The sequence below is a fragment of the Mobula hypostoma genome, chromosome 4 (assembly GCF_963921235.1).
Source record: "Mobula hypostoma chromosome 4, sMobHyp1.1, whole genome shotgun sequence".
In the NCBI taxonomy this organism is placed as follows: Eukaryota; Metazoa; Chordata; class Chondrichthyes; order Myliobatiformes; family Myliobatidae; genus Mobula; species Mobula hypostoma.
Genome location: NC_086100.1, coordinates 73,871,636 through 73,885,598, shown reverse-complemented (window position 1 = coordinate 73,885,598; position 13,963 = coordinate 73,871,636). Strand labels below are relative to the sequence as shown.

Below are 13,963 nucleotides of genomic sequence, written 5' to 3'. Positions count from 1 at the left end.
AAAATCTTGCCTGACAAATCTGTTGGAATTTTTTTTGAAGAAATAATGAGCAGGATAAACAAAGGAGAATGGGTAGATGTTGAGTACTTGGACTTTATTAAGGCCTTTGTCAAGGTGCTGCACAGGCACATGCTTAACTAGTTAAGAGCCCATGGTATTACAGGTTGTTGTTGCGTGAATGAAGTCACCCGAGAAAAGTACTACTGGTAGTTTGAAGCAGATTTTTTATTTGACAAAACAAGGTACAGCAGGCATCGTATGGAAATGCTTTTGATGGAAAGCTCTACCTATGCCAGTACAATGCACACTTTATGTGCTAACGTAAAAAAAAAATTCAGGACAATTCAAACAAATTCATATTTACAATCTTCACACCATCACACCCAAAAAAAGCGCATCCATGTGTTGGAATGTTGATAGGACTCATGCATATGCAGACAATCAGCTAAGTGCCTGTTTCCTGGTCTGCCTGGTCTGTGAACCTATTGTTTAGAACTGCATTAAGATCAAATCCACAATACATATTTAGATATGAAGACTGGTGGCTGAAGTCATTTGCTAAATGTAAATGTGTTAAACCCAAAAATCACTCTAACACAGGTAAGATACTAGCATGGATAAAACAGTGACTGATTGGCAGGCTGCAAGGAGTGCAAATAAATGGAGCCTTTTCTGGTTGGCTGCCAGTGACTAGTGGTGTTCCACAGGGGTCTGTTCTGGGACTGATTCTTTCTACGTTATATGTCAGTGACTTGGATGATGAAACTGATCACTTTGTGGCCAGGTTTGTGAATGATATGAAGATAGGTTGAGGGGCCGGTAGTTTTGAAGAAATTGAGAGGCTACAGGAGGACTGGAACAGATTAGGAGAATGGACAAAGAATTGGCACACAGAATACAGTGTCACGAAATGTATGGTCATGCACTTTGGTAGAGGAAATTTCTGCATTCTGCCAAAATGAAAGGATAGATATCACTATGTTTAATTATTTTCTTGCTTTTTATATTATTTTCTAATATGTTTTACATTGTCAAATATTCTGGGCTAAAGTATTTTTCAGCTGCCTTTTCTTTAAAGTGCCCCAGCTTGCCAGTTTCATTTAAGAAATTTACTTACATCAAAGAATGCTTGTTATATCTCCATGGCTAGGAATATCTTCACTTGTACTATCTCCTTGCCTCACCCAGTTAGCTATTAACACTTATTTTTCTCTGGGCTGATTTGAGTAAGAGCACCAATCCCCGTTGCATTCAAAAACATCAGATGAAGACCACAGCAATGTTGCTGGGGAAAAAAAGCATATCTCACTGAGAGACTAGTATCTGTGTTTCCAGCCATTCTCTGTTATACAACCCCACTGCCCAATTTCTCAAGTGACATGTTTCCCATTCAGCTGTTAAAAGGACATTGAATGAACAGGCCTCCCTCCTGCTTTCTGTCTGTGGACACCATGCGTAGGAAGGCTTTTGATTTTGGAGTTTTATAACATAAGATTTGAGATGTATTTAGTTTTACATAAATCTAAAAATCATTTTCTGAAAAAGATCAAAATGTTTCCATTTGTTCATAGCATTTCAATGGAATTCCTAATTATGTTATCATGAGACTTTAGATATTTTCCCCCTACAGTAGAATGTGCCAGGACATTGTGTTGCAAGGCCTTTGGTGGATTATGGTGTAAAAGTGACAGGCAATTCCACTTATTTGATAGAGAGAATCCTAATATTTTCTTTATCAGGAATTACTCACTAAAGCTGATACTTTTATGTCTGGGGGAAAAAAAATGGTTAACTTAGCCCACAGGATGTCATTTCCAATTCAACAGAAACTTTGGCACAGGTCTGGAGGCCTGGTGAATTGTTCTGGATGAAGCAGAAAGAGGATTCACTTGCTAATCTATTGGTAATGGAACAAAACTGTGAAAGTAAATATGTTATCACAGCTCGAGGCAATAATAGTTTATTCCAGCATCTGCATAGATGATATCCAGATATAGGCTGAATGATTAACAATCACATCTGACACAATATCATTCTAATACAAGCATAATTGCCTCTGACCTGTATCACCCAATGTAAGGTGAAACAACATAAACATCAAAGTTTTTAAACTGCAAAACTCAGTAATATTTATACTTTGAAAGTATGAGACCTTACTTTTACAATTAAAGGTCTATTGCCAGGGAAGTTATTTGACAGTAATTATGATTTGTCTCACTGATAAAAGATAACAAATCCCACTATGGACTGACTCGATTTTCTTTTTCTCCTGGTTTTCATGGTCAGTCAGTACCTGTTGGTTCAGACTTGCTGCCATGCCTGACAAGAACTCAAATAGATCATATTCTGTTGGAAGTAAAGAAATGGACATGGAGATAGATGAAATTCTTGAAATTCTCTCTTGAAATTCTAACGCATTGTGACGAGGAAATTCAGGCACACATCCTCACTCTTGCCATCTACTTTTAATGAAAGGAGGGTAGTCCAGGTGACCTTAGAAACCAAACATCCACTCAACTCATCAACACTTTTTGTTATTGATCACATTATCTGCAGCATGTCACAGTGCTTTTTACAATGTTCAGCCTCATGGGGGTCGATCAACATGCAAAAGTGACAGTAAGGGGTTGGTGGATGAAAATTTTCATTAAAATTGGCAATCATAAATTCCAGTTTTGTGCCCCATTCTCAGTCTTAATCTACAGTTATGCAATGCAGAAAAGTTAATTTCACCCTAACTGACAAATGCGCATGAACATTTAGCTGGAGACACTGTACAGAATGATACAACTGGAAACAATATCCTCAGGTTAGTCACAGTAAATCAAATTTCCTTCAGCTGATGTATTTCAGAAATATAAAGTACCAGGCCTCTTATAATCATCAAATACATCCTCTTGTGGAGATGTATGCTTGGAATTCAGGCTTTGATTTTTTTTGCATTCAGTTGGGCAATGGTAATGCCATGAAACTCATTGTTGTTCCAGGGTACTGTCATACAGAGTTGGTTGAAGGTCACTGTAACTGATCCTCATTCTGCAGCAGTCGAGGTTCACTCATTTTCTTCCAGTTTTCAATTGGTGGCAAACAGTACAAGAATGACTGTCCAGTTAATGGGCTGCTTTTAGCGTGAAACGAAAGTATCAATATATGTGGGTTCAATAATTCCATCTTGAAGAAAAAACACTTTCTCTCCAGGCCTTTTTTTCTCCCTCTCTGAAAAATCCATGAGAGTTACTTCATTATCAAGTTTTTGAAAACTTGCCAAAAATGTGTGACTGTCAGATGATCAGAACACAAGTAAATAATTCATTCCATCTATAAGACACCCATAGTTCTGGCCATGTTCTGGTCTCACTGCTGCCATCAGGAAGGAGGTACAGGGGTCTTATGACCCACACCACCAGGAACAGTTATTACCCCTCAATTGTTCGGCTCCTGAACCAGAGTGGATAACTTTACTCACTAAAATTGAACTGATTCCTCAACTAATGGACTCGCTTTCAATGGCTCTACAACTCGTGTTCACAATATTTATTTATTATTATTATTATTTCTGTTTTGTCTCTGCACAATTTATTGTATTTTGCACATTAGTTGTTTGTCCATCTTCATGTGCAGTTTTTTATTGATTATATAGTGTTTCTTTGTATTGACTGTGAATGCCCACAAGGAAAGGGATCCAGGTAGTATACGGTGAAGTATATGTACTTTGATAATAAATTTATCTTGAACTTTGATCATCACAACCTGCTGTCACTCTCTGCCATTTGTTTATTAGCTTTCTCCTTGAATACATCTGTTGTTTAGTTCAATCTCTCCTTCATATTGATTCAAGTAAAATTCCCCATTGGATATGAAATTACATTTACTAATTACAAATTAACAACTTTCTGGCATACAAGTGGATTTATTATGAGTTTGAGGGATATTTGGTATTGCTTTTGACTGTTTTCCCTATTAATCAGCCTGGGCCCCCCATCTATGAGAGAGTACAGAGGAGCTTTACAAGAACTACAGTTTTTTTTATCTGTGAAGGATAGTTTGGAGTTCTTTTCTTTGGAAGTGAGAAGGCTGAGAGGAGAGTCTTTATTGAGGTGAACAGAACTATTTGGGGGGGGCGGGATTTTGGTGGTTGTGTCTTGATGGAATAATAAGGAAGAACTCACTTCTCTGTTCTGCTGTTGTAAAAGCTACAGGTTGCAGAGTTGCAGTCATTACCACAAATACTAGAAATAAGGAGAGGAAAATGTTGTTCACACAGGATGATTTATATATTCACTAGCAAAGGGGATGATGAAGGCAATGCCTAGAGGTACAGTATATAGCAGGATACAGTGCTGGAATTTCACCAGTAGCTCCTTCTCTGTTGTCTGTTGAGCTGATTGGTTATTGCCTGTGTAAATTTTCTATAATTTATTTTTATATTGCTTCTCACAATTCACCAGTATATGAGCTAATACCTTTATATTTTATTGCTGTACAATACAACTTATCCACAAGGTTGGAATAGATGTTTGAAGCTGTTAAATTTACTGGTGAATTAATGGTTGCAGGAAAAATATAAAGGAATCATTTCCCCAATGTAACAGAAAACAAATAGAAATTGAAATAGACAATATTGTTTTTGAAAAAGAATGCTCTCCATGTTTCAGTCAAATCTCTGACGATGTGCCAAGAAGAGTAGACGGGCAATGCAATGAATGTGACGTGTCTGGAGCTTACAAAGATTTTCAAGAGGTTTAATTCATGGTTAGGATCTAGATATTTCGAACCAGGGGACAAGTAGAAGGTACATGGAGTAAGCTCATTTCAAAACAGGAAGCTAAAAATGGGAGTTGGGAGTGGCTCCTCAGACTGGAACTAGATTTGTAATAGTGTTCTACAAGGATAGTCACTGTTCACCTTGTATACAAACAATTTGATTGGGAAATTTAAAGAAGAGTTTTCAAAATGTATGCGTGGTACAATAACAAAGAGTATAGTTAAAATGAAGACTATAAAAAAAAAGTCAATAATAAATTAGCAGAATGTGCTTACAATTGTAAAAACTAATTGTACTTACTGCATTGTTTATCATGGGCATACTGCTTTATTTTTCGGTAGTTACGTCCAATTAAAAGAAAAATTAACAGCAAAGTTGCTGCAGATATGTAAATGAGGAGGTCACCTAAAGTAGATCAGAGAGAGAGAGAATAATATTTGTAACATACTAAAACAATGATATGGTATGATAATCTAATCTAATAGACATTTATTATTGTTTATGTGATATATCTGAAACATATGTAGTTTGATGTTACTTGGATAATTTGCTTCCCTGGTGAATATACTGTACATTGGCAGACAGAATATTTAAAATCCATTTCAACGTGTCTAGGAAATAAGAACATAAGACCATAAGACATAGGAGCAGAATTGGGTTATTCAGCCCATCGAGTCTGCTCTGCCATTCCATCATGGCTGATCCAGGAACCTACTCAACCCCATACACCGGCTTTCTTGCCATAACTTTTGATGTCCTGACCAATCAGAAAACTATCAATTTGTACTTTAAATATACCATGGACTTAGTCTCCACAGCAGTCTGTGGCAGAGCATTCCTCAGATTCACTACTCTCTGGCTACAGAAAGAAAATCCTTTCCTCTGTTCTAAAAGGTCGCCCTCAATTTTGAGGCTGTGCCCTCTAGTTCTGGATCTCCCACTATTGGAAACATCCTTTCCACATCCACCCTATCTAGTCCCTTCAACATTCGGTAGGATTCAATGAGATCCCCCTGCATTCTGCTAAAGTCCAGTATGTACAGGCCCAAAGCTACCGAACGCTCCCCATATGTTAACACCTTCATTCCTAGAATCATCCTCATGAACTTCCTCTGGATGGTCTCTAACGTATGGGGTCCAAAACTGTTGACAATACTCCCTATGTGGCCTGACTAGATTCCCCTTGAAATGAATGCCAACATTGCATTTGCCGCCTTTACCACAGTCTCAACTTGTAAATTAACCTTCTGGGAGTCTTGCACGAAGACTCCTAAGTCCCTCTGCACCTCTGATGTTTGAATTTTCTTCCCATTTAGATAACAGTCTGCACTTTTGTTCCTTTTACCAAAATGCATTATCATGCATTTCTCAACACTGTATTCCATAGGCCACTTTTTGTCCTTTCTTCCAATTTGTCTAAGTCTTTCTGCAATCCCATTGCTTCCTCAGCACTACATACCCCTTCACCTATCTTATCCAAATCATTGACAAACTATTTGAAAGTTGTGGTCCCAATACTGACCCTGAGGAAAACCACCAGCAGCCAACCAGAAAAGACCCCCTTATTCCCACTCGCTGCCTTCTGTCAGTCATTCCTCTATCCATGCCAGTATCTTTTCTGTAACACCATAGGATTTTATCTTCTTTTATTATGTGTGGTACCTTATCAAATGCCTTTTGAAAATCCAAGTAAATGACATCCACTGACTCTCTTTTTTGTCCATCCTGTTTGTTACTTCCCCAAAGAACTCTAACAGATTTGTCAGGCAAGATTTCCCTTTACAGTAACCATGCTGACTTTGACTTATTTTATCATTGTTCTCCAAGTACTCTGGATCCTCATCCTTAAAAATAGACTCCAACACGTTCCCAACCACTGAGGTTAGGCTAACTGGCCTATAATTTCCTTTCTTTTGCCTTCATCCCATCTTAAAGAATGGAGAGACATTTGCAATCTTCTAGTCCTCCAGAATCAACTGCTCTTTGAAAGATCATGAACAATTAATCTGCTATCTCTTCGGCAACCTCTTTCCGAACTCTGGGATGTAGTCCATCTGGTCCAGGTGATTTATCCACCTTAAAACCTTCCGTTTCCCTAGCACCTTTTCCTTTGTAATAGCAATGGCACTCACTCCTCCTCCCTGACACTCATGGACCTCTGGCACATTTCTAGTGTCTTCCACTTAAGTTCATCTGCCATTTCCTTGACCCCATTACTACCTCACCAGCATCATTTTCCAGTGGCCGAATATCAACTCTCACCTCCCTTTTACTCTTTATATAACTGAAAACACTTTTGGTAACCTGCTTTATATTATTGGCTAACTTGCCCTCATATTTCATCTTTTCCCTTTCTTAAGGCTTATTTAGTTGCCTTTTGTTGGATTTTAAAAGCTTCCCAGTCATCCAACTTCCCTTCACTTTTGCTACCTTATGTGCCCTTTCCTTGGCTTTCATGTAGTCCTTAACTTCCCTGGTCATCTATGGTTACCTACCGCTGCCATTTGAGAACATATTCTACTGTGGGACAGGTCTATCCTGCACCTAGTGAATTATTCCCAGAAACATCAGCTACTTCTGCTCTACCATCATCCCTGCCAGTATCCCCCTTCAATCCACCTGAGCAAGCTCCTCTCTCATGTCTCTGTAATTCTCCTTATTCCATTGCCGTACTGATACATGTGAGTTATGCTTCTCCTGCATAATAATAACTGCAGTATGATTTCAATGATATTATAATTACTGTCCCCTAAGGATTCCTTTACCTTAAACTCCCTAATAACATCTGGATTATTACACAACAGCCAATCTAAAATCACTTTTGCCCAAGTAGGCATAAGCACAAGCTGCTCTGAAAAGCCATCTCAAATGCACTGAACATATTCCCTCCCTTGCGATGCAACACCAACCTGATTTTTCCCAATCCCCTATTGAAGTTCCCCCTTACAATTGTGACATTAGCTTTATAACATGCCCTTTCCAGCTCCCTCTGCAATGTCATCCCACATCTTGGAGGCCTATATATGATTCCCATATCTTTTTTTTACCCTTGCAGTTTCATATCTCCACCCAGAAAGATTTGACATCCTCTGACCCTATGTCACCTCTTTCTAAAGATGTGGTTCCTGCCTGTTCTATCAATTCAAAGTATATTCTTTGATATTAAGCTCCCGACTATGTCCTTTGGTTAACCACGACTCAGTGATACCCACAATGTCATACCGACCAATCTCTAATTGGGGCATGAGTTCATTCACCTTATTCCGAATGCTACATGCATTTAAATAGAGCACCTTCAGTCCTGCATTCTTCACCCTTTGGAATTTGGCCTCTGTGGTACAATCTAACTCTTTGTTCTGACTGCATGTTACCCAATCATTGGCTTATCCTTCCTTACATTCATATTACACCCATCATCTACTTGTAAAGCTGCAGTCTGATCTTCATCTCTACCGCATGGTTCCCATTCCCATACCATATTTGTTTAAACCACTCCCAACAGCTTTAGCAAAGCTGTCCACAAGGATATTGGTCCCTCTCGGATTCAAGTGCAACCCATCCCTTTTGTACAGGTCACATCTGCCCCAGAAGAGGTCCTAATGATCCAGAAACCTGAATCCCTGCCCACTGCTCCAATTCTTCAGCCATGCAATTACCTGCCATCTCATTCTATTCCTATCCTCACTGTCATGTACCCAGAGTAAGAGCTGTAACCTACAAGTACTCTCCTGTATCACTATTAATATTCAACTGAGATAGATGGGCAACAATGTGTTTCTGAGCTTGATCATCATTTTATACTGATCTGTCTCTTTATATTTTCAAGGTTTAGACATTAATGTGATGTCAATGATAACATTCTTAGAATGATATAGTAATCATTGAGGAAAGTTTCTGGGAACCTTTCATGTCTGATAAGCTTTGAATGAAAAGCCAACATTTTTGAACTCAAAAATATAAAGGAAAAGATTCCTTATAAACAGATCTGAATTGTGATATTTGAACATTAATGGTGAAAGACTTTATAATATACACAGTAAGATCACACTGTATCATTGTTCTCAGTGGTGTTTGTCAATGTAGTCATTGATTACAAATCTGCATTTGTATTAACTGCTAATACACATTTCAGAACCAGTAGCAATGGCTTACATTGTTCTATAATCTAGATTTAGGGTGTTTAATCAGAAAATGGTGAAGCTATGAAGTGGACTATGGATAGGCTGCAGAAGTTCAAAATTGCAGTAAACATTCAATTATTACCTTTCAACATTCAATCCTATATAAATCCGTTTAGAGTCTCTGTCACCAAACACAGGTACAGTATACAATTGTTTTAGGCAGCCTTTGAAGACTGGTATCATTATTTAAGGAAAACCAAAGGCTTCCAGATCAAAAAACATAAACTGAAAGTTACGAACAAAGTTGCATGAGGATTGCAAAACATGTGCGAAGCAAACAAAAGTTCCAGGAAGTCTAATAGTTCAATAATCCAAACCAAGTAAATGTGTACAACAGAATTGGGGAAAGATGCTTGTCTTTGTCAAGACTCCCAAGTTATAACAGTTGGAAGCTTCACAGAAATGAATGGAAGATGGGTCAAATGTCAGTACCGCTATGACTTGTATATGTGAACATATTGATTGACAGTATCCTGGCTTATCAGTAAAAAATTGTCAATATATCAAAATAAAAATGGAAAATACAGAAATGCCCAACAGGTCAAGAACATCTGTGGAAGGAGAAACGGAACTGAAATTTCAGGTTCATGACCTCTCTTCAAAACTGAGCCAGTCCTCAATGGGGGGTGAGAGATGGAGAGTCAGTACTTTTAAATTCCTCAGCTTAATCGTTACAGAGGATCTGTCCTGGGTCCAGCATGTAACTGCCGCTACAAAGAAGGCACAGCAGCATCTCTAATTTCTGAGACATTTGTGTAGATTTAAAAAGTGACAAACTTCTCTACATGTGCTGTGGTGAGTATACTGACTGGTTGCATTTTGGACTTTATAGTAAGGTCTGGAAACATCAAAGCCCTTGAAAGGAAAAAATTGCAAAAGGTAGTGGAAACAGCCCAGTATATAATGGACAAAGCCCTCATGATTATTCAGCATGTTTACAAGGAGCACTGTCACAGAAAAGCAGCATCCATCATCCAGGACCCCCCATCCGTCTAGCCCATGCTCGCTTCTTGCTGCTACCATTAGGAAGGAGGTACAGGAGCTTCAAGTATGACACCTCCAGGTTCAGGAACAGTTATTATACCTCATTCATCAGGCTCCGGAACCAGAGGGGATAACTTCACTCACCCCAACACTGAACTGATTCCACAATCTATGGACTCACTTTTAAGGACTCTATAACTTGTGTTCTCAATACTTACTGCTTATTTATTTATTTATTTATTTTATTTATTTATTTATTATTAGTATTGTTCAGATTGCTCACCTTCAGATGGTAAAACCTGATTTAAGGGGCGTAGCCAAGCACACTTATTTCTCAATTTCTGGGAACATTTGGACTGTTCAAGTGGTGTTTACCATTGTGGACATCTCCAAATGTCTCCAATACTGCTGCCCAGGACTAATTGTTTAATGCTACAGTACAGTGACTTTGGGATGATATCAGTTGGAGATGTTACTGTTGGGACAATGTATACCTTGTTCATGTTCCACAGTCTTTCAACTTCCTCTAATTCAGCATGTCTGGTGTTTTTCCGCACTGATTTCTGCAAGTTGTGCATGTTTGGAATGGCTCTATCTATTAAGTTATTCTTGCTTGTTTATCCTGTAACATTATATTTGGATGGTTTCTATGAATTATCCTATCTTTAATAATAGATCAGTCATAATATAATTTGTAGGACTCTGACTCTAAAACTGAATCAGACATGTACTTATAGTAAGGTCTGGTATATTTTCTGATTGTATTTTAAAGCACGTTTTTGGTGAATGATATTTGCTACCTCATTGTGTAAGTAATTGAAATTAAAAACATAGAAACATGGAAAACCTACAGCACAATACAGGCCCTTTGGCCCACAAAGCTGTGCTGAACATGTCCTTACCTTAGAACTACCTAGGGTTATCTATAGCCCTCTATTTTTCTTATCTCCATATATCCATCCAGGACTCTCTTAAAAGACCCTATCGTTTCTGCCTCCACCACCGCCGTCAGCAGCCCATTCCACGCACTCACCACCCTGAGTAAAAAACTTACCCCTGACATCTCCTCTGTACCTACTTCCAAGCACCTTAAAACTATGCCCTCTCATGCAAGCCATTTCAGCCCTGGGAAAAAGCCTCTGACTAACCACACGATCAATACCTCATTATCTTGTACACCTCTATCAGGTCACTTCTCAGCCTCCGTAGCTCCAAGGAGAAAAGGCCGAGTTCACTCAACCTAACCTCATAAGGCATTTTCCGGAATCCACACAACATCCTTGTAAATCTCCTCTGCACCCTTTCTATGGTTTCCACATCCTTCCTGTAGTGAGGCGACCAGAACTGAGCACAGTACTCCCAAGTGGAGTCTGACCAAGGCCCTATATACTGTAGTAGCAACATTACCTCTCGGCTCTTAAACTCAATCCCACGATTGATGAAGGCCAATGCACCGTATGCCTTCTTAACCACAGAGTCAACCTGCATAACAGCTTTGAGTGTCCTATGGACTCAGACCCTAAGATCCTTCTGATCCTCCACACTGCCAAGAGTCTTGCCATTAATGCTATATTCTGCCATCATATTTGACCTACAAAATGAACCACCTCACACTTATCTGGGTTGAACTTCATCTGCCATTTCTCAGCCCAGTTTTGCATCCTATCAATATCCCACTGTAAACTCTGACAGCCCTCCACACTATCCACAACACCCCCAACCTTTGTGTCATCAGCAAATTTACTAACCCATCCCTCCACTTCCTCATCCAGGTCATTTATAAAAATCACAAAGAGCAGGGGTCCCAGAGCAGATCCCTGAGGCACACCACTGGTCACCGACCTCCATGCAAAATATCACCCATCTACAACCACTCTTTGCCTTCTGTGGGCAAGCCATTTCTGGATCCACAAAGCAATATCCCCCTGGATCCCATGCCTCCTTACTTTCTTTTTGTAATATAATTTTTATTGAGTTTTCAAAAAGAATACATGAAAAGATAAAATCTACCCTCCCCCTCCCCTTAACCCTCCCCCCCCCATATATAGTCCTACCTAAAAAGAAAGAAGAGAGGAAAAAAAAAGAGCCGCCTGGGTATTGGAAGGTTTCCACATGCTCCATGGGATTCAAAATAAATTTGGTATAAGTATTCGTTACTTTCCCCAAGGGACCAAGATCTTTATCGGAGCACTTAAATATGCAATCCTATCTTTTGTAAATAAGGGCGCCAAATATTCAAAAATGTTACATATTTTTCTCTTAAATTATAAGTAATTTTTTCGAGTGGAATAGAACTAGCCATTTCATTATTCCAATGATCCATACTTAAATACGAATCAGATTTCCAAGTAACTGCTATAGTCTTCTTAGCTACTGCCAATGCAATTTTTATAAATGCTTTCTGATATTTATTCAATTTAAGTTTCGGCTTTATCCCTTCAATATCACCTAATAGAAATAATACAGGGTTATGTGGAAGTTGAGTTCCAGTAATTTGTTCCAATAAGACTCTTAAATTTATCCAAAAGGGTTGAATTTTAAAACAAGACCAAGTAGAATGTAAAAAAGTACCAATTTCTTGATTACACCGAAAGCATTTATCGGATAGATTTGAATTTAATCTATTTATTTTTTGTGGTGTAATATATAATTGGTGTAAAAAATTATATTGTACTAATCTAAGTCGAACATTTATTGTATTTGTCATACTGTCAAGACAGAGTCTTGACCAATTTGTTTCATCAATATTAATATTCAGATCTGTTTCCCATTTTTGCTTTGACTTATGGGTTCCTTGTTTAATTGTCTGTTCTTGAATCAAATTATACATACAAGAAATAAATTTTTTAATTTTCCCTTTTTGAATTAAAATTTCAATTTCATTAGGTTTTGGCAAAAACATTGTTTGACCCAGCTTAGCTTTTAAGTAAGCCCTTAATTGAAGGTAACAAAAGAAAGTATTATTTGATATTTTATATTTATCCTTTAATTGTTCAAATGACATCAATATACCTCGTTCATAACAATCTCCTATAAATTTAATCCCTTTTTGGTACCAATTATATAAAAGTTGATTGTCCATTGTAAAAGGAATAAGTCTGTTTTGGAACAAAGGTCTCCTTGCTAATAGAGATTTCTGTGTTTCATTATCAACATTTATCTTATTCCATAGATCAATCAAATGTGTTAATACAGGAGATTCTTTCTTTTCCCGTATCCATTTAGATTCCCATTTATATATAAAATCTTCAGGTCTATTTTCTCCTATCTTGTCTAATTCTATTTTAATCCATGCTGGTTTTCGATCATTGAAGAAAGATGCAATAAATCTAAGTTGATTTGCTTTATAATAGTTTTTAAAGTTTGGAAGTTGTAACCCTCCTAACCCAAATTTACATGTCAATTTTTCCAATGATATTCTTGACATTTTACCTTTCCAAAGAAATTTTCTCACACATTTATTTAACTCTTGAAAATATTTCTGCGGCAATTGTATTGGTAATGTTTGAAACAAATACTGTAATCTAGGAAATATATTCATTTTTACAACATTGACTCTACCTACTAATGTTATTGGTAGTATCATCCATTTGTCAAAATCTTCTTGAATTTTTTTCAATAGTGGTAAATAATTAAATTTATATAAATTCTTTACATCATTATCAAGTCTTATACCTAAATACTTTATACCATTTACCGGCCATCTAAATTGGGTTACTAGTCGACATTGACTATAGTCTCCTTTAGTAAGAGGTAAAATTTCACTTTTATCCCAAGTTATTTTGTAACCTGATACCTTCCCATATTCATCCAATCTAGAAGATGATTTATGTAACGAATGTTGTGGGTTTGTTAAGTAGATCAAAACATCATCGGCAAAAAGATTAATTTTGTATTCCTCCTGATTAACTCTGAAACCCATAATATCTGGATCAATTCTGATTAGTTCTGCTAATGGCTCTATCACCAGTACAAATAAAGCAGGTGATAATGGACAACCTTGTCTAGTTGACCTTTTTAACTGGAATGGTGT

At 37.6% G+C, this 13,963-nt stretch overlaps 1 protein-coding gene across 7 annotated transcripts in view; it reads right to left on the bottom strand.

The window, feature by feature from the left end:
- Positions 1-215: 215 nt before the first annotated feature.
- The window catches only part of LOC134345398 (uncharacterized), a 44,221-nt gene continuing 30,473 nt past the window's right edge, over positions 216-13,963 (bottom strand). For all 7 annotated transcript variants that reach the window (XM_063046006.1, XM_063046000.1, XM_063045999.1 and 4 more), the window contains 2 exons: positions 5,066-5,170; positions 216-3,216 (listed from right to left, as the gene is read on the bottom strand). In XM_063046006.1, the coding sequence (XP_062902076.1) occupies positions 3,125-3,216; positions 5,066-5,170 (197 nt within the window). In that variant the 3' untranslated portion in view covers positions 216-3,124. The remainder of the gene's footprint in view (positions 3,217-5,065; positions 5,171-13,963) is intronic.